The sequence below is a fragment of the Oncorhynchus keta genome, chromosome 8 (genome assembly GCF_023373465.1).
Source record: "Oncorhynchus keta strain PuntledgeMale-10-30-2019 chromosome 8, Oket_V2, whole genome shotgun sequence".
Taxonomy (NCBI): Eukaryota; Metazoa; Chordata; class Actinopteri; order Salmoniformes; family Salmonidae; genus Oncorhynchus; species Oncorhynchus keta.
In genome coordinates, this window is record NC_068428.1 from 22,730,529 (window position 1) to 22,749,954 (window position 19,426).

At 42.0% G+C, this 19,426-nt stretch overlaps 1 protein-coding gene across 4 annotated transcripts in view; it reads left to right on the plus strand.

The window, feature by feature from the left end:
* The window catches only part of nhsl1b (NHS-like 1b), a 181,843-nt gene that overhangs the window by 80,614 nt on the left and 81,803 nt on the right, over positions 1-19,426 (plus strand). The window contains exon 1 of one of the 4 annotated variants that reach the window (XM_052523856.1): positions 321-1,754. The exons of 2 other annotated variants lie outside the window; for them this stretch is intronic. In XM_052523856.1, the coding sequence (XP_052379816.1) occupies positions 1,508-1,754 (247 nt within the window). In that variant the 5' untranslated portion in view covers positions 321-1,507. Of the gene's footprint in view, positions 1-320; positions 1,755-19,426 lie in introns of those variants that run through there. One more of the 4 variants, XM_052523854.1, reaches the window with a different exon arrangement.

A 19,426-nucleotide genomic window follows, 5' to 3' on the forward strand; every position in this document is an offset into this window, starting at 1 on the left:
TGTTTGGTTGATGGTAAGACTTTGTTTCTGTGAGCTACATGCCCTAGACTCTAGACCTCAGGGGACAACACCGACAGAGAGGGAGGGAGAGAACTGGAAAGAGGAGAGCGGTGGATGAAAGGAGTGGAGAGGTGGAGAGCCCTCCCTCCAGCCCCTGTGGTTGCCATGCCGGCGAGCGAGGGGAGGGCCACAGATCAGAGATCAAAGTGGAGTGAGGGAGGGAAAGAAGGAGAGAGGGATGGGCCTTCTCGTGTTTCAGCCGAGTGGCTGGGGTTGGGTGTAATTCTAACCCCTCAAACACACAGTGTCCCAGCCCTTCAGAACACACATGGTACATACACAGAAGGACTACCAGTGGAGCAGAACGTCTGGATGACCCTTGCCGTCTCACACAGTAACTCCAGACAGTTCGCCTAGCTAGCCTTTGTCCACCCTTTCCCCCTCTCTCTCTGTCTGTGTGGGCAGCAGGTGAGTGAATCCCTCGGTCTGTCTCGCTCCCTCCTTTCCCTCTCTCTCTGTCTGTGTGGGCAGCAGGTGAGCGAATCCCTCGTTCTGTCTCGCTCCCTTCTTTCTCTCGCTCTCAATCTGGCCATGTGGGAGTAGAACAGATAAGAGGTCTCAACGGGTTGCAACTGTTCTTAAAAATCGCTCTCTCGCCACCTGAGCTACTATCTCCATGCCTGATGAATGTAAATATAGCAGAGCAAGATGCCAAGGAGTGTGTTGACGCCACACATACACCTTATTGTGCCACCCCTGACCTGGAGAAGAAGAAGAGCGAGTGACTACACACAATCCTCTGGAACCCACATGCAGTGACATCACTTCGTGCGGAGTGGCGTGAGTCAGCGTATGACGTACGACAGAAGGTCTCTGTGAGTGTGTGTGTTTTAAGCAAATCAGCCTGGGACCTGGGAATGGATTGGAGGATGCTGAAACGGCATAACCCTTCGTCTGCTGGCTGTCGGCCTGAGTGTCAGCTGTTATAAACGGATCAACTGAAACACTGATAAACCGCTGGAGGACCGTTGGCTTGTTGTGATTTAAACCCAAACGTGACCAGGAAGTGTCGCCCTGCCCTGTTACACCCCAGAGGAATACCTCTGTCTTTACCGGTGTGTGTGTGTGTGTGTTGGAGAGCAGGAGCGGTGATTTTCCAGATCGCTGGATTGCCTAATTGTCACTTTGGATTTGGGAAGCGCGCCCTGGATTTTGAAACACAAAGGATGAGAGTAAGGGAGGAGTTTATCTTGTTTGGTTCAATGATAGAAGAATGAAATGGAGCAAATTTGTTGAGATATGATTGGGAAGTGGGACTGTGGAACTACTGGAGAAGAAGACAGCAGGACTAAACTGTCATGTCAAATGACATTTTACTGTCACATATAGGGAAATTGACTTTGAATTGGATTGTTCCTTCTACAGCTCCACTTTGGATGTGGGACTTTTGATTCAGTCTCTATTTTTGGTTCTTTTCAAAGTATTTTTTTTGTCTCCCAGAGTGAGGATGAGGAGGGACAGGAGTTCTGGGTCTTTCCGTAAGGATCGCAAGGAGAAGCCCGGGGGTCTCTCCAGAGCTCTTAGCTGGCTGAGTGTATCCTCTCTATCTAGACAGACCCGACGCATCTTCCGCAGCCAGTCAGAGCTGCACACACACTTCCACACACATTCCCGCTCACACACACACCTGCACCCAGGGGAGGCAGAAGATGAAGAAGACTGGGTGTATGAGCCGCAGCATCGCACAAGAACAGGTGAGACCTGAAGGGTGGCAAACCATCCGCCACGTTGGCACCAATATCTGGACATGACTAGTCTTAAATGACATGGTGGAAACCTGTCCAGTCCTTTCACATATCAGTGACCACTGGCCAACATCCCCAGTCTGTTTGTATGTAGTCTGCATCTCTCTACTTTGACTCTACCTCATTTGAATACATTTCCATTATCTCCCTCTGTCTTCCTCTGTTCTAGCATCAGGAAGTGAAGGAGAGAGTTGTTTACAAGTGGAGACAGAGAAGTGGGCCACTGTCTTCTTACGGCCCATTATTGCCTGCCTCTCTGCCACAGGTGGTCAAAGTGCAGTGTGTGTGTGTGTGTGTGCGGGTTAGTTCTTCTATCCCTGTAAAGTCCCCACAAGGATAGTAAAACAAGGGAGAAAAAAAGGCTATTTTAAGCTAGAGGTTAGGGTTACAATTTAAGTTTAGGGCTAGAATTAGGGTAAAGGTTTAGGGTTACGGTTAGGGGTAGGTTTATGGTTAGGAAAAAAAGTGATTTTTAATGGAAATACATTTAAGGTCCCCACAAGGATAGAATATCTAAACATGTGCGATAGTATTGTGACTTTCCGGAAGTGGGTGATCTCATGGGCTGGTGATGTCATAGGCTGGTGGTGATCTGAGCGCGTGGTTCTGTGCCAGGGAGGGAGAGAGAGAGACTTTGTGAGAGTGTAACATAGTGTTTTCCACATTATTGAGTAGAGAGACAAAGAGCACAGGCTAGTTCTACATTGTAGAATATTGATATTATTGTCTCATCCATATTTATCAATATGTTATTGTTTTGTTATGTCAGAGAATAGGTTTTCTGGGGTGAGGTAAGCATGACATCTATTTATAGTTCTACCAGTGTAGTTTATCCTGATTGACGATATTATCAGTTTATTAGCTTCTTGCATGTCGCACGTACTGTTACACTGCGTCCGTGAATGTGTGTGTGCGCGTTTGAGGTCAATGCTGTCAGTGAGCCATTGGGTACATTGGTTGTAACTCAACCCTTGCCATCACCTGCTGATGGAAAAACACAAGCACTGCACTATTGTGTTAATGTGCACCAGCCACCATTAACACTGACCTGGTCAGGGCATCCCAAAATACTGGCATGGCCTTCAGTCAACTCTTCAACCAGACAGACGGGTAGAGGAATAGCAGTTAAACTTTGTGTGTTTGTGCACGTGTGCACGCATGTAGATACCTGCAGCGATCTTGTCATCTTCAGATCTGTGTCTGTATACATATTGTTCCTCTGGTTTGATTTCTTACGTAAGGTTATCCAACTTTTGGTGTTCACTTTGATCCTGCTCCCTTTTCCATATTCCGTCTGATTTCTTTTGTTGTTGTGTATTATCTCATCGCTATTCTCAGAAAAGCTTTGCCAAGCTAGTGGTCATAGTTTTGCATTTTCATAATCTAGAGAGTATTGATTATTAGCGATTTAGATATATAGTCCGATTTATTCTCTATTGAATGTTTCACAGTCTTAGAGGGGAGTCCTGATTAGTCAATGATACTGTGGTAAATCCCATTGGGAAGGACGCAACGCTTATTGTTCATTGATTAAGGAAACAATGAAACATAACAGGATTATTATATGGGTCGATTTGTTTCTTTAAAACAAACAACTGTGAGAGGATTCCCCTCATTTAGCCAAGTTGGTGCTACCAGGTTATGGCGAGTTCATGAATGTAGAGGTTACTTGATACCCTCACCAAGCCCAAATATTAAAAAGTATGCTATTTAAAAAAAAAAAAGTGTGCATCGCATCAACTCTTCATTTAACGGATTACAGTTTGAATCGGACAGCAGCCAATCAAATTGTGCCAGCTGAGAAAAAGTTGAGCGTGGCAGTGCAGAGGAATGTCGGCAGGTGAATTCAGATGGAGCCCCTTGGAAAGATGATACCAAAAAGTATGATTTTGGGATATAAAGAGGACGCTGTATCAACAAACAACGGATTGCAACTTGCAAAACATGCAGGAAGAAAATTACATACGGAGGCGCAACAACTTCCAAATTTGTTCGACATTTGAAGCTGCACAAAAAACACTAAGTCATGGCTAGTATAGGCAACAGCTATATCATTTATAAGTTTACTAGTGTATAATGTAGGCTAACGTAATGTTAAATCAATGAGCCACCACAGTCAGTCAATGCGGGAACGTGATCATTGCACCAAAGATTGAGCTACAACTTGCTAGGTAGTTCGTAGCCTAAATCCTGCCTGATGTTACTGCTGTTCCTAAAATCATTGACATATGTTAGCCTACTGTAACCACACACACAGTATTTGTGTGTGTGTGTTAAGGTTGGGTACAAGTCGACATCGCACGATTGCGATCCTCGATAGTCGATCGCTATTGGGAGTGTCTTTCTTATGGCTACCCATGTATTTCCATGGAAATATAACGTTTATTTGGAAAGTAATAAATATTTTTTTTAAGCATTTATGATTTGCGTAAATGTAATATACTAACTATTACTCTTGTTAAAAATATGAAATGGTATTACTTTTGGTGAAGAGCACTTGTTTAGGACTCGAAACTCAAAGTTTAGGACTTGTTGGTCTGTCTTGACTTGGGACTTGAGTGCTAAGACTTGAAACTTACTTGTGACTTGTAAAACAATGACTTGGTCCCCCACCTCTGATTAACGTATCTTTAGTTCTACTCAAGTATGACAATTGTGTACTTTTTCCACCACTACAATTGAGTGCAGGAAAAATGTAGAGATGTTAAAAGTGCTGAAATTTGTTTTGGTTGAATTGAACATTATAAAACAATCAGAATGGAGAAAGACTCATTGAAATCATTTAGAATAAATGTGTTGCCACCCTAGGATCAGTCACTACTCATAAAGCAAATGTACAAGTTTTATTATTCAAAAATGTAAAAATACCAGTCATGCTGTCCATTTAAAAAAAAAAATACTGTGATATAATAATTTTAACCATATCGCCCAGCCCAAATGTCTGGGTCTGGGAGTGGGTGTTGGGCAGCTTGCAGGTTGCACATTTACCTTGATTACCACAGTTGCCTTGGTGTGCAGCATCAATTTGTGTGCATTATCAGGGTTCCCACAGTGCCCTGTGTGTTTGAGCCTTGGGCTTCCGTGGCAGCGTGCGAGTACACAGTTTCCAGGTTACGGCAGGTTTCCTGTGTGTTTGAGCCTTGGGCTTCCGTGGCAGCGTGCGAGTACACAGTTTCCAGGTTACGGCAGGTTTCCTGTGTGTTTGAGCCTTGGGCTGCCGTGGCAGCGTGCGAGTACACAGTTTCCAGGTTACGGCAGGTTTCCTGTGTGTTTGAGCCTAGGCCTGCCGTGGCAGCGTGCGAGTACACAGTTTCCAGGTTACGGCAGGTTTCCTGTGTGTTTGAGCCTTGGGCTGCCGTGGCAGCGTGCGAGTACACAGTTTCCAGGTTACGGCAGGTTTCCTGTGTGTTTGAGCCTAGGCCTGCCGTGGCAGCGTGCGAGTACACAGTTTCCAGGTTACGGCAGGTTTCCTGTGTGTTTGAGCCTTGGGCTGCCGTGGCAGCGTGCAAGTACACAGTTTCCAAGTTACGGCAGGTTTCCTGTGTGTTTGAGCCTTGGGCTTCCGTGGCAGCGTGCGAGTACACAGTTTTCAGGTTACGGCAGGTTTCCTGTGTGTTTGAGCCTTGGGCTGCCGTGGCAGCGTACGAGTACACAGTTTCCAGGTTACGGCAGGTTTCCTGTGTGTTTGAGCCTTGGGCTGCCGTGGCAGCGTGCGAGTACACAGTTTCCAGGTTACGGCAGGTTTCCTGTGTGTTTGAGCCTAGGCCTGCCGTGGCAGCGTGCGAGTACACAGTTTCCAGGTTACGGCAGGTTTCCTGTGTGTTTGAGCCTTGGGCTGCCGTGGCAGCGTGCGAGTACACAGTTTCCAGGTTACGGCAGGTTTCCTGTGTGTTTGAGCCTAGGCCTGCCGTGGCAGCGTGCGAGTACACAGTTTTCAGGTTACGGCAGGTTTCCTGTGTGTTTGAGCCTTGGGCTGCCGTGGCAGCGTGCGAGTACACAGTTTCCAGGTTACAGCAGGTTTCCTGTGGGTTTGAGTCTCAGGCTGCCGTGGTTCATTGACTGGTTGATTCTATGCAGCGCTTTACCAAGTCATGACAGGTGTTCTGTTGTTTTGGACATGTGGTTCCTTGTACGAGTTCTGACATTTCAGGCTCGCAAGAAAGTATTGTTCTTGGAACCTTGGGGTCTATGGACTTTTGCGCATAGCCAAGTTGCAGCAGGTTTGGTTCCCTATATGGGGCTCTTACAGGCTTCTCTGGTAAGTAATTAGGGAAAAGGTGGCTTCTGTAACCCATTTTTTGGAGCTGGTCGAACTTGTGTGTACTTGGGCTGCGGTGGACCTCTTAGTTTGGTATCATCTGAGCTGGCTTGGGGCATGATTGTATGTCCCCATAGTATGTTATACCGTGTGACTGACTGAAGGTGAACGTACAGTTATGAATATAACTACTGGGCCCACAAGGAGGCAACGAGGTATAACATATTTGGGCCCCAAGCGTCAGGGGATTTGGGCTTGCTGAAGAGCGGTACTGAAGATCCTCCTTCAGGGACCAGTATTCATAATGTTATGTTTCGCAAGACATTGTTAACTAACAAGTAGCACAATGACTATAAATCGACAGGAACAACTAACGCTAGTTATCAATTGCACTAAGACTAGTTAGAAACTTCCTTCAAACTGCATTCAGAGTAGAGGTCGACCGATTATGATTTTTCAACGCCAATTATTGAATTATTGGAGGACCAAAAAAGCTGATACCGATCAATCTGACTTTTTTTTTTGTAATAATGACAATTACAACAATACTGAATCAACACTTATTTTAACTTAATATAATACATCAATAAAATCAATTTAGCCTCAAGTAAATAATGAAACGTGTTCAATTTGGTTTAAATAATGCAAAAACAAAGTGTTGGAGAAGAAAGTAAAAGTGCAATATGTAAGAAAGCTAACGTTTCAGTTCCTTGCTCAGAACATGAGAACATATGAAATGTTCCTTTTAAAATGAGTCTTCAATATTCCCAGGTAAGAAGTTTTAGGTTGTAGTTATTATAGGAATTATAGGACTGTTTCCCTCTATACCATTTGTATTTCATTAACCTTTGACTATTAGATGTTCTTATAGGCACTTTATTATTGCCAGTGTAACAGTATAGCTTCCGTCCCTCTAGTTAGCACGTGCTGGCTAGCTAGCCATTTCACTTCGGTTAAACCAGCCTCATCTTGGGAGTTGATAGGCTTGAAGTCATAAACAGCGCAATGCTTGATGCACAACGAAGAGCTGCTGGAAAAATGCACGAAAGTGCTGTTTGAATGAATGTTTACGTGCCTGCTTCTGCCGACCACCGCTCAGTCAGATACTTGTCTGCTTGTATGCTCAGACAGATTATGTGCAACGCAGGACATGCCTGATAATATCTAGTAATATCATCAACCATGTGTAGTTAACTAGTGATTATGATTGTTTTTTATAAGATAAGTTTAATGCTAGCTAGCAACTTACCTTGGCTTACTGCATTCGCGTAACAGGCAGTCTCCTTGTGGAGTGCAACGAGAGAGAGGCAGGTCGTTATTGCGTTAGACTAGTTAACTGTAAGGTGGCAAGATTGGATCCCCCGTGCTGACAAGGTGAAAATCTGTCGTTCTGCCCCTGAACGAGGCAGATAACCCACCGTTCCTAGGCCGTCATTGAAAATAAGAATGTGTTCTTAACTGACTTGCCTAGTTAAAGGTTAAATAAAGGTGTATAGAAAAATAAATTGGCAAATCGGCGCCCAAAAATACCGATTTCCGATTGTTATGAAAACTTGAAATCGGCCCTAATTAATCGTCCATTCCGATTAATCGGTCGACCTCTAATTCAGAGACATAAAAATGGTATCCATGAGTTCCATCTGACTCTACGTTGGTCGAAAAGTGGCTTAATTGCCACAATCTCGCACTATCCCTTTAAAAGCTCATCTCGACAGAAAAAAAACAAAAACAATATTTTTCAGTCAGAATAAGTGTACTTATAAATAACATCTGGCAGTGACTCCAGCTTCCCTGCCAGACCAGTTAAAGCCCTATAGGCTGCCACGCACCGGGCCTGTGTGTGTGTATATATAGCTCCTAATGACTGGCTCTGGGCTGCTGTTTGCAAAGCAGCAATTACAGTGCGGTTGCCACCGGTGATCTGTTGGATGTTTTCCTTGGTTGCCATGGCAGTGGTAGGAGGCGGTGCAGACAGCGGAGCGGAGAGTTCTGGTGCTGTTCCGTGTGATCTCCCTATTGTGAACTCACTCAGCCAATCAGAGCCAGAGAGACACACCCTTGTTGTCATTGGATGCACTAGGGAAGGTTGAATGAACTAAAACTCAGAATAATGAAAGGAGCCTAGCTATATCCAGGACACATTATGTAGATATCTTATCTATGCTATTAGTTTTTATTGTTACACATTATAACACATGGCCTAATGTTTTGCACATACTTTCTTACTTTAACATAGGTTGAGAGCACTAAGGCAGCTGTTTTTCCAAATAGGATAGAAATGACCAAGTGTCATTATGCCAGTGGCGTGTAGGTGGCGACAGTGAGCGGATAGTGTTGTCCCATACACTTTCAGCTCATCTCTTATCTGTCCTTATCACTCCCATAACCACTATGTTCCCACTTTCACTGGACATGGACAAACCAATCACCTCAATCATTTACATTGAATACCAACTTGCTTTACTGGACTTCACTAATGAACCACTCAAGGACCTGACAGTAGAGAGGAATCTTGTACAGAAGAATTGAACACTCAGGTTCCAAAAGCCAATATCTGTCTGGTGCATCATCCTGGGAGGGACCAAGCCAGAATAAAGACTAGACCAGTCCCATAGCTTCTCCATGTTAGCCAGTCAAATCTCCTTTCCCTTTTAGTAATATGAGTTTTCTATGTAAATCGTAATATGGGTTTTACAGTACCATGTTAGCCGCAAGTCTAATATGGGATTTGCAAGCGTGTCAATGTTTGGGTTTACCAATCTGAATGAACGGTGATTTGGGATAGCACAGCACATTAACCCAAATAAACATGCCAAACCAGAATTGGGTCCTACCATGTTATGAACGGTTATTAGTGGGATATGAAAGGTATTTAGGTTCATATTCTATGTTGGAGTGATCTGCTGTAACTCCTGAGAGGCTTGTAATGATGCCCTCATAATTGTCTTTTGGTTTTGGAAAGACAAGCACATGTGCGCGCACACACATACAGTACATGTACACACACACACATACAGTACATGTACACACACACACATACAGTACATGTACACACACACACATACAGTACATGTACACATACAGTACATGTACACACACATACAGTACATGTACACACACACATACAGTACATGTACACACACACATACAGTACACACACATTTTGGGGTCTGTGGCCCAAGCCCAGTTGTCCTGTAATTCCAGATTAACAGAACTCAGCAATAGTGAGACAACATTGGCCCACTACTCCTGGCCTAGCTCTGATGTTACAAGACTGAGCTGTCATTAAGAGATAGACATGTGCCATCTGCCACTGTGGCTCGAGACCTAGGACCAAACACACACACACACACACACACACACAGTCACAGTGCAATTTGATAAGGCTTTCCTCTTCTGACTAAATTATAACGGGGCTGTCATATGCCGTATTGTATTATATTACTGATGCTGGCTGAGTATACATGGTCTTTAACGACCTTTCTCTCTCTCTCTCTTTCTGCCTCTTCTCTGTGCTGATAATGATGACTGACTGGGGATCATATTCAGGTAAGTCAACCCTCTCAGTTTTAACCTCCTTTTAACCTCTCCAGCAGTTCCTGGATCGGTCCTATGTGACATTTCAAAGCCCTAAGCTCCCACAGACCATGATGGCTCAACTGTTATCTGTCATTTAAGAGCGTTACTCCCATTTGAACCAAACTGAAGCTTTCCCCTGAGCTATTTGGTAGAATTACACTCAACTTACATAACAGGGCACCTTTTCATAATCATAACTCCACATCTTATTGTCTGCTTCCTGGCATCCTCTTATCTTGGTATTATGGGATGTATCCATGGACGCTATGACTCGGACCTGAAAGAGGATCATCAACATTGTGATAAAGGGGATAGGGGAATAGGCTTATGTTTGGTATTTGGTATTTTATTAGGATCCCCATTAGCTATTGCAAAATTTCCTGGGGTACACACAAAACATGAAACATGACATAATACAGAACATTAATAGACAAGAACTGCTCAAGGACAGAACTACATACATTTAAAAATGACACACACAGCCTACATATCAATACATACACTCACAAATATCTAGGTCAAATAGGAGAGAGGCATTATGCTGTGAGGTGTTGCTTTATCTGTTTTTTTTAAAGCCAGATTTGCTGTTCATTTGAGCGATATGAGAGTTATATGAGTTAATATGAGAGTTCCATGCAATAATGACTATATAATACTGTACGCTTTCTTGAATTTGTTCTGGATTTGGGACTGTGAAAAGACCCCTGGTGGCATGTCTGGTGGGGTAAGTGTGTGTGTCAGAGCTGTGTGTAAGTTGACTATGCAAACACATTTATTACAAAACATAAGTGATGCAGTCAGCCAAGAGAGACTGGCAAAGATAGTATTTATATTAGCCCTCTGATTGCAATGAAGAGCAAGACATGCCGCTCTGTTCTGGGCCAGCTGCAGCTTAACTAGGTCTTTCTTTGCCACACTTGACCACATGACTGGACAGTAATCAAGATAAGACAAAACTCGAGCCTGCAGGACTTGCTTTTTAGAGTGTGGTGTCAAAAAAGCAGGGCATCTCTTTTTTTATGGACAGACCTCTCCCAATATTTATTAACATTGAATCTATATGTTTTGACCTTGACCGTTTACAATCTAAGGTAACACCAAGTAATTTACTCTCCTCAACTTGTTCAACAGCCACACCATTCATTACCAGATTCAGCTGTGGTCTAGGACTTAAGGAATTGTTTGTACCAAATACAATGCTCTTAGCTTTAGAGATGTTTATTACTGGCCACCCATTCCAAAACAGACAGCAACTCCTTGTTAAGGATTTCCGTGACTTCATTAGCTGTGGTTGCTGACACATATATGGTTGAGTCATCGGCATACATGGACACACAGTGTTTATTTAATGCCAGTGGCAGGTCATTGGTAAAAATAGAAAAGAGCAGAGGTCCTAGAGAGCTGCCCTGCGGTACACCACGCCCAAGATGTTTGGCATTAGAGAAGCTTCCATTAAAGAAAACCCTCTGTTCTATTAGATAAATGGCTTTGAATCCACGATATGGCAGAGGTTGAAAAGCTATAAAAACATGTTTTCTCAACAACAGGTTCTGGTCAAAAATATCAAAGGCTGCAGTGAAATATAACAATATAGCTCCCACTCTTCTTATTATCAATTTCTTTCAACCAAACTTCATTTGTGTCAGTGCATTACATGTTGAGTGCCCTTCTCTATAAGCATGCTGAAAGTCTGTCCGTTTCAGAGAGATATAATTGTATTTGGTCAAACACAATTGTTTTTAACTTGTTTGCTAAGACCTGTTAGCAAGCTTATGGGTCTGCTGTTAGAACCAGTTAATGCCGCTGTACCAATCTTGGGTAGCGGATTACTTGGGTTCCCTCCAGGCCTGAGGACAACCACCTTCCCCTAGACTCAGATTAAAGATAGGAGTGGCTATAGAGTCAGCTACCATTCTCAGTAGCTTTCCATCTAAGTGATCAATACTAGGAGTTTTGTCAATATTTGTCAATAGTTTTCCCACCTCTTCCATACTAAAGTTCCAAAATTACATTTTTAAGCACTGCCCGCTTAACCTGGAAGCAGAGGAAACACCGTACACCTGGCGACCGTGTCGGTGTGCATGCACACGACAAGCCATAGGAGTCACTAGAGCGCGATGGGACAAGGACATCCCTGCCGGCCAAACCCTCCTCTAACCAAGACAATGCTGGGTCGATTGTGCGCTGTCCCATGGGCTGCAACAGTGCCTGGACTTGAACCAGGATCTCTAGTGGCACGGCCAGCAACTGCGATGCAGTGCCTTAGACCACTGCGCCACTTGAGAGGCCACACATTTTTTTTTACCATGAATACGATGTCTCACTGTTTGTTATTGGCATTTCCTGCCTACGTTTGCCCACTTTGCCAGATGGATTTGTGATGTATAAGCCATCTGATTTGAGGAAAGATGGTTCAATTTGTCTTTCTAACAATAATTTCCATAATTCTTTATGTTACTGATCTAGGCTTCATAATACAGTTTCTTCTTATTTTTGTTGAGTTTAGTCATATCATTTCTCAATTTGCAGTACATCAGCCAGAGGTGTGCAGCCAGACTTATTAGACTCTCCTTTTGCCCCATCTCTTTCAGCCATACAGTTTTTCAATTCCTGATCAATCCATGGAGTCTTAACAGTTCTAATAGTCAGTTTCTTAACAGGCCCATGTTTATCAATAATTGGAAGAAGCAATTTCATAAATTCATCAAGTGGAGCATTTAGATGCTCCTTATTAATCACATCAGACCAACAAATATTTGAGCCATCTTTTGGAACTTTGGCTCTCCTAGATATAACCACTATATTGTGATCACTGCATCCAATGGGTACAGATACAGCTTTCGAGAAAAGTTCTACAAGTATTAGTAAAAAATGTGTACGATACATGTGGATGATCTTGTTCCTGTCGTGTTTGTAAACACCCTGGTAGGTTGATTAATAACCTGAGCCAGATTACAGGCACTGGTTACAGGTAGAAGCTTCCACTTGAGTGGACAGCTTGATAAAAACAGTCAATATCCAGGTCCCCAAGAAAGTAGACCTCTCTGTTTACGTCACATACAAGCATTTCACACACATTATTTAGATACCGACTGTTAGCACTATAGCAACACCCCAAAAGCACAGGCTTTATATGAGCAGGTGAACCTGCAACCACAGCTCTTTAATAACACTTGTTATTGTTAGTCAGTTAAGAACACATACTTATTTTCAATGACGGCCTATGAACGGTGGGTTAACTGCCTCGTTCAGGGGATCTAATCTTGCCACCTTACAGTTAACTAGTCCAACGCAATAACGACCTGCCTCTCTCTCGTTGCACTCCACAAGGAGACTGCCTGTTACGCGAATGCAGTAAGCCAAGGTAAGTTGCTAGCTAGCATTAAACTTATCTTATAAAAAACAATCAATCATAATCACTAGTTAACGACATATGGTTGATGATATTACTAGATATTATCTAGCGTGTCCTGCGTTGCATATAATCTAACTGATCATACAAGCATACAAGTATCTAAGTATCTGACTGAGCGGTGGTCGGCAGAAGCAGGAGCGTAAACATTAATTCAAACAGCACTTTCATGCGTTTTGCCAGCAGCTCTTCGTTGTGCATCAAGCATTGCGCTGTTTATGACTTCAAGCCTATCAACTCCCGAGATGAGGCTGGATTAACCGAAGTGAAAAGGCTAGCTAGTTAGCACGCGCTAATAGCGTTTCAAACGCCACTCGCTCTGAGCCTTCTCGTAGCTGTTCCCCTTGCTCTGCATGGGTAACACTGCTTCGATGGTGGCTGTTGTCGTTGTGTTGCTGGTTCGAGCCCAGGGAGCAGCGAGGAGAGGGACGGAAGCTATACTGTTACACTGGCAATACTAAAGTGCCTATAAGAACATCCAATAGTCAAATGTTAATGAAATACAAATGGTATAGAGGGAAATAGTCCTATAATTCCTATAATAACTACAACCTAAAACTTCTTACCTGGGAATATTGAAAACTCATGTTAAAAGGAACCACCAGCTTTCATATGTTCTCATGTTCTGAGCAAGGAACTGAAACATTAGCTTTCTTACATAGCACATATTGCACTTTCTTCTCCAACACTTTGTTTTTGCATTATTTAAACCAAATTGAACATGTTTCATTATTTACTTGAGGGTAAATTTATTGATGTATTATATTAAGTTAAAATAAGTGTTAATTCAGTATTGTAATTGTCATTATTACAAATAAATAAATACAAATCTGTCTGAATGAATCGGTATCGGCCTTTTCTGTCCTCCAATAATCGGTATCGGTATCGGCGTTGAAAAATCATAATCGGTCGACCTCTAATATATGTATATAAATTAGTGCCATCGCAAAGTATTCAGATCCCTTGACTTTTTCCACATTTTGTTACGTTAAAAGTGTTCTAAAATGGATGAAATAAATACAAATCCTCAGCAATCCGATAATGACAAAGCGAAAACAGGTTTTTAGAAATTATCGCAAATGTATTCAAAATAAAAAAACAAATATATTATTTACATAAGTATTCAGACCCTTTTCTATGAGACTCGAAATTGAGCTCCAGTGCATCCTTGAGATGTTTCTACAACTTGATTGGAGTTCACCTGTGGTGAATTCAATTGATTGGACATGATTTGGAAAGGCACACACCTGTCTATATAATGTTTCATAGTTGACAGTGCATGTCAGAGCAAAAACCAAGCAATGAGGTTGAAGGAATTTTCCGTAGAGCTCTGAGACAGGATTGTGTTGAGGCACAGATCTGGGGAAGGGTACCAAAGAATTTATGCAGCATTGAAGGACCCCAAGAACACAGTAACTTCCATCATTCTGACATTTAAGAAGTTTGGAACCATCAGACTCTTCTTAGAGCTGGCCACCCGGTCAAACTGAGCAATCGGGGGTGAAGAGAAAGGCCTTTGTCAGGGAGGTGACCAAGAACCCGATGGTCATTCTGACAGAGCTAAGGAGTTCTTCTGTTGAGATGGGAGAACCTTCCAGAAGGACAACTATCTCTGAAGCACTCCTTTATGAGCCTTTATGGTAGAGTGGCCAGATGGAAGCCACTCCTCAGTAAAAAGCACATGACAGCCCGCTTGAAGTTTGCCAAAAGGCACCTAAAGACTCTCAGGCCATTATAAACAAGATTCTCTGGTCTGAAGAAACCAAGACTGGTACTATGATTCAACTCTTTGGCCTGAATGCCAAGCATAATGTCTGGAGGAAACCTAGCACCATCCCTACAATGAAGCATTGTGGTGGCAGCATCGTGCTGTGGGGATGTTTTTCAGCGGCAGGAACTGGGAGACGAGTCAGGATCGAGGCAAAGATGAATGGAGCAAAGTACAGAGAGATTCTTGATGAAAACCTGCTACAGAGCACTCAGGAATTCAGACTGGGGCGAAGTGTTGCATTCCAACAGGACAATGACCATAAGCACACAGCCAAGACAATGCAGGAGTGGCTTTGGGACAAGTCTCTGAATGTCCTTGAGTGGCCCAGCCAGAGCCCGGACTTCAACCCGATCTAACATCTCTGGAGAGACCTGAAAATAGCTGTGTAACAATGCTCCCCATCCAACCTGACAGAGCTTGAAAGGATCTGCAGAGAAGATTGGGAGAAACTCCCCAAATACAGGTGTGCCAAGCATGTAGCGTCATAGCAAAGAAGACTTGAGGCTGTAATCACTGCCAAAGGTGCTTCAACAAAGTTTTGAGTAATGGGTCTGAATACTTATGTAAATGTGATAATTCTGTTTTTTTATTCTTAATAAATTAGCATACATTTCTAAAAAACAATCTCAAGGATGATCAATGGAAACAGGATGCACTGGAGCTCAGTTTCGACTTTCATAGCAAAGTGTCTGAATATTTATGCAAATAATATATTTCTGTTTTGTTATTTTTAATACATTTGCAAACATTTCTAAAAACCTGTTTGTTTTGTCATTATGGGGTATTGTGTGTAGATTGATGAGGAGAAAAAAACTATTTTTAATACATTTTAGAACAAAGCTGTAACCTAACAAAATGTAGAAAAGGTCAAGGGGTATGAATACTTTCTGAAGGAACTGTATGTATAAATATCTTCCCCATAAGAATTCCTGTCTCTTCTATTAATGTTATATCCTTGTATTGCTACTGCTGTATCATCAAATGAATTATCTAACTGAGACTCAGAATTGGCTAATATATGAATGTTATCTGATATTAACAAGTTATTGATTTTATTAACCTTATTTCTAATGCTACATATATTGACATGGGCTATTTTCCACCCTTTCTTCGGTAGCTTCTCAGAGATAGACATAATATGGAAAATAACAAAAGAAGCCTTTTTAAACCTCAAATATACTACAAATTCTCCTGCAACAGGGTGGTCAAATGAAGATCCCACGTCTGTAGGTCTCAGAGGATCATACCTGCCTGTAAAGACAGAACGTCTGATCTGATATACGAACATGGATGACATTATGTGGGTTTATTCAGGTTTACTGAGATGATAAATCCTCTATGATTATCTATTAATTCTCTTGATTTAATCTTTATTTATCTAGGTTAGCCTCTTTGAGATAAAATGACAATTTCAAGAGAGAACTGTTCAGATAAATCATACCAATGCCAGGTACTCTGTCTCTTTGTGTGACAAGTTATGTTACTAACTAGAGCGCTATATCAGCTAAGCAGCTAAATGTCAGCTACAGCTAGCCCAGCTAAGCCTCGTGCAAGGCTACTTACTTTACTTACTAGCTCATCTCTTATCTGTGTGTATTATCGTTACCATTTCACATTGTTCCCTACAGAAATACTACACTGTACGTTTTATCTGTGAATGTGCTTTCTGGTACAGTACAATACAGACGTTTGAGATAGGGACATGGTAATTATTGTTGGTTATACAGGGCCATTGGAAGAGGGGCAACTCCACAGTAACGGAAGAGTGGCAATTCCACAGTAACGGAAGAGTGGCAATTCCACAGTAACGGAATTGCGCTGCCAAACAAAAAAACATTGATTTCAAAGTTGAACAAATCGTACAACTCTATACACAAGGACTACTTTTAACAATTTACACAGAAAATTGTACAAAAACACATTTACTGGAAGAACTGTGCAGATGCGCAACGTTTGGTAAGAGAATTTTGGGAAAATCTCAGTTTTGTGTCCATGTTTTCCAAAACTCAGAATTAAGATGCAACGATGTCTGCAGAAATAATGGTGTGTCAGCTATGACGTGACAGACTTTGAAAAAATCTATTTTGGTTATTGAACTACAGTAAGTGAAGTGGATTTACACCCGACAACAGAATTGCGGTAAATGAATGTCATTCCTGATCTGTACTGCACAGAAATGCGTCATGATGGATATGAAGGTCATTCTCTTCATGGTGCTGTATCCTAAATAGGAACACAAAAGTAGAAATGTACAATATCCTCCTTTGCATATTTGCGTATTATTCTACACACTGACTATTAATTTAATGAGCTCTGCCCCCAAACAAGACACCATTTGGTTGGTACGGACAGGACCAAATCTGAACAAATAGTAGATGTCTTTGTTTCACAAATTTGGACCTCAAAGTAAAGTATAGTAGAGTCACAGTATAAAGAGTCACAGGAAATTGGTGGCACCTTAATTGGGGAGGACGGGCTCATGGTAATGGCTGGAGATGAATAGGTGGAATCATATCAAATACATCAAACACATGTTTGATTCCATTTGATTTACTCAATTCCAGCCATTTTTATTATGATCCCTCAGCAGCCTCCTGAGTAGAGTACAGAGTACAATACATTATAATGTTCTCAACTCTAGTGTGCTCTGTGTACTATACTGTATTGTGCTGAACTCTATACTACTTTGCTGTACTGTGCTCTCCAAACTTGTGAACCCAACTGTGGTTTGTAACTACTATGATTTCTATGTAACCAGTTCAATTGCGGAAATTCCATTTACCGATTTTTCTGAAATTTCGTTACCGATTTGGTAACGGGATTTAACGTTTGAATCACTTAATAATTCGTAAACAAAATGTATAAATAAATTGATAGGTCTACCTTTACTTGTCTGCTCTGTGAACTGTCATGATCCTCCCTTATGAGGGCGAGAAATCAGAAAATATCTTAAAGATGTGTAGGTGTTTGGTAATGAAATGTCAAGGCACAAGGCAATGTTTCTTATACAGGAGGCAGAAACATTTATTAGACACTGAATATAAGTGTTGATTTTAGTTCCCAGTGGTCTTTACTTCAACGTTGATGTTTTGATGTATTTCTGATATTTTCTGGTAGATGTTTTCTAAGACCCCTTTTCCATCTGTTTATCCAGAAATCAAAGCCTTTACTTATTCTTCATTTTTAGGATGGAAAATGGTCCAAAAAAAAATGAAATGCCTTAATTATAAAAAAAATATATATATACTCTTAGCTTTCATTTGACACCCAATTTGGCATGCTCCTATGAACTTCCCATGTTGCTGCTCACGGATCCTTTTACATGGAAATGACCACAGTTAGATGTTGTGACGATCAGCTAGAAATATAGGCTGTTGGACTGTCTTTAATGCATTCTTGCTTCCTCCATTCCTTTAGTGAACCACTGATCTGTACATGATTGGATTAGAAAAGAGATTTCCACACCTCCAAACCTACTGCCTTTCCCCCATTCAGCCATGTCAGATCAGTGATCACTTTCAAGGAGGATGCAATTTTGAAGGTTTGAGCAGTCCCCTTTTCAGTTTCCATTTTGGAATATTGTGTCTCATTCGTGTTACATTTGTACTGGTGTGTTTGTTGGTCTGTTCCAATTTTGTGTATTTGTAGCGGTGGGTTATTTTCAGGGTTGTGTTTTTTGTGGAATTCTCATTTCACACACTCGCTCATGCAGAAGAGCCCTCTCACACACGCTAATCAGACAGTAATGGACAGCACCTGGTACTGGCAGACGTATCACAACATGCAACCTGCACCACCGTGGGATTGACACACGACACAGGACATTTTTCTCACAGGACAAATCTCATGTGACATTTTCTGTGTGAGCACACACACACACACACACACACACACACTTCTTTACAAAATAGGACACAACATTTTGACATTGTCGTGATGTGAGCACAGTGCTTTGGGCTTTTAGTCATTGATTTCTCCTCTTCCCCAAATCCCCCTCTGGGTGTGACAAACCATTCCACAAAGCATGCCCACAAAACCTTCTCAACTATTCTGATTCTAGGAGGATCCATTGTGCTTCTCTACCATTGTGGTTGGCGCAAACTCATTGTTGAGTGACATTAGCATTTAAGATAGAAAATTAGCATTTAAACTAGTTTTAATACCAAAAAAAGGGGATTATGTCTGCATCTGGTTATTTCTCCCAACAGACTTGACTAATTAATTGTGAATAGTGTTGTGGAGCTCTTAGCTCGCATAACAAGCTATATCTCTCCACCATGTTAGAGACAGCAGCTAATGGGTTCACCCGTCTAAGAGAAGGCCATTAGAGGTTCTCATTGGAAATCAATGTCTTGTCCAGTCAGCGTTTTAGTCCACAGGCAAACTCTGTTTTAACCGACAGTGACACTCCATGATTCATACACTATGTTTCTGTTTTCATCTTTGTTCCTGGCTGTTTAGGGTTTATTGGACATTTTTACTGGGTCCCAAGGGTGGGTCCATCCCAAGGGTGCATATTCAGCTTCTAGGGTCCCAGCTAGAGAATGGATGGTTGTTTAGTCTCGGTGAGGATGCAAGTGTGGATGTTTGGTGTCCTAACG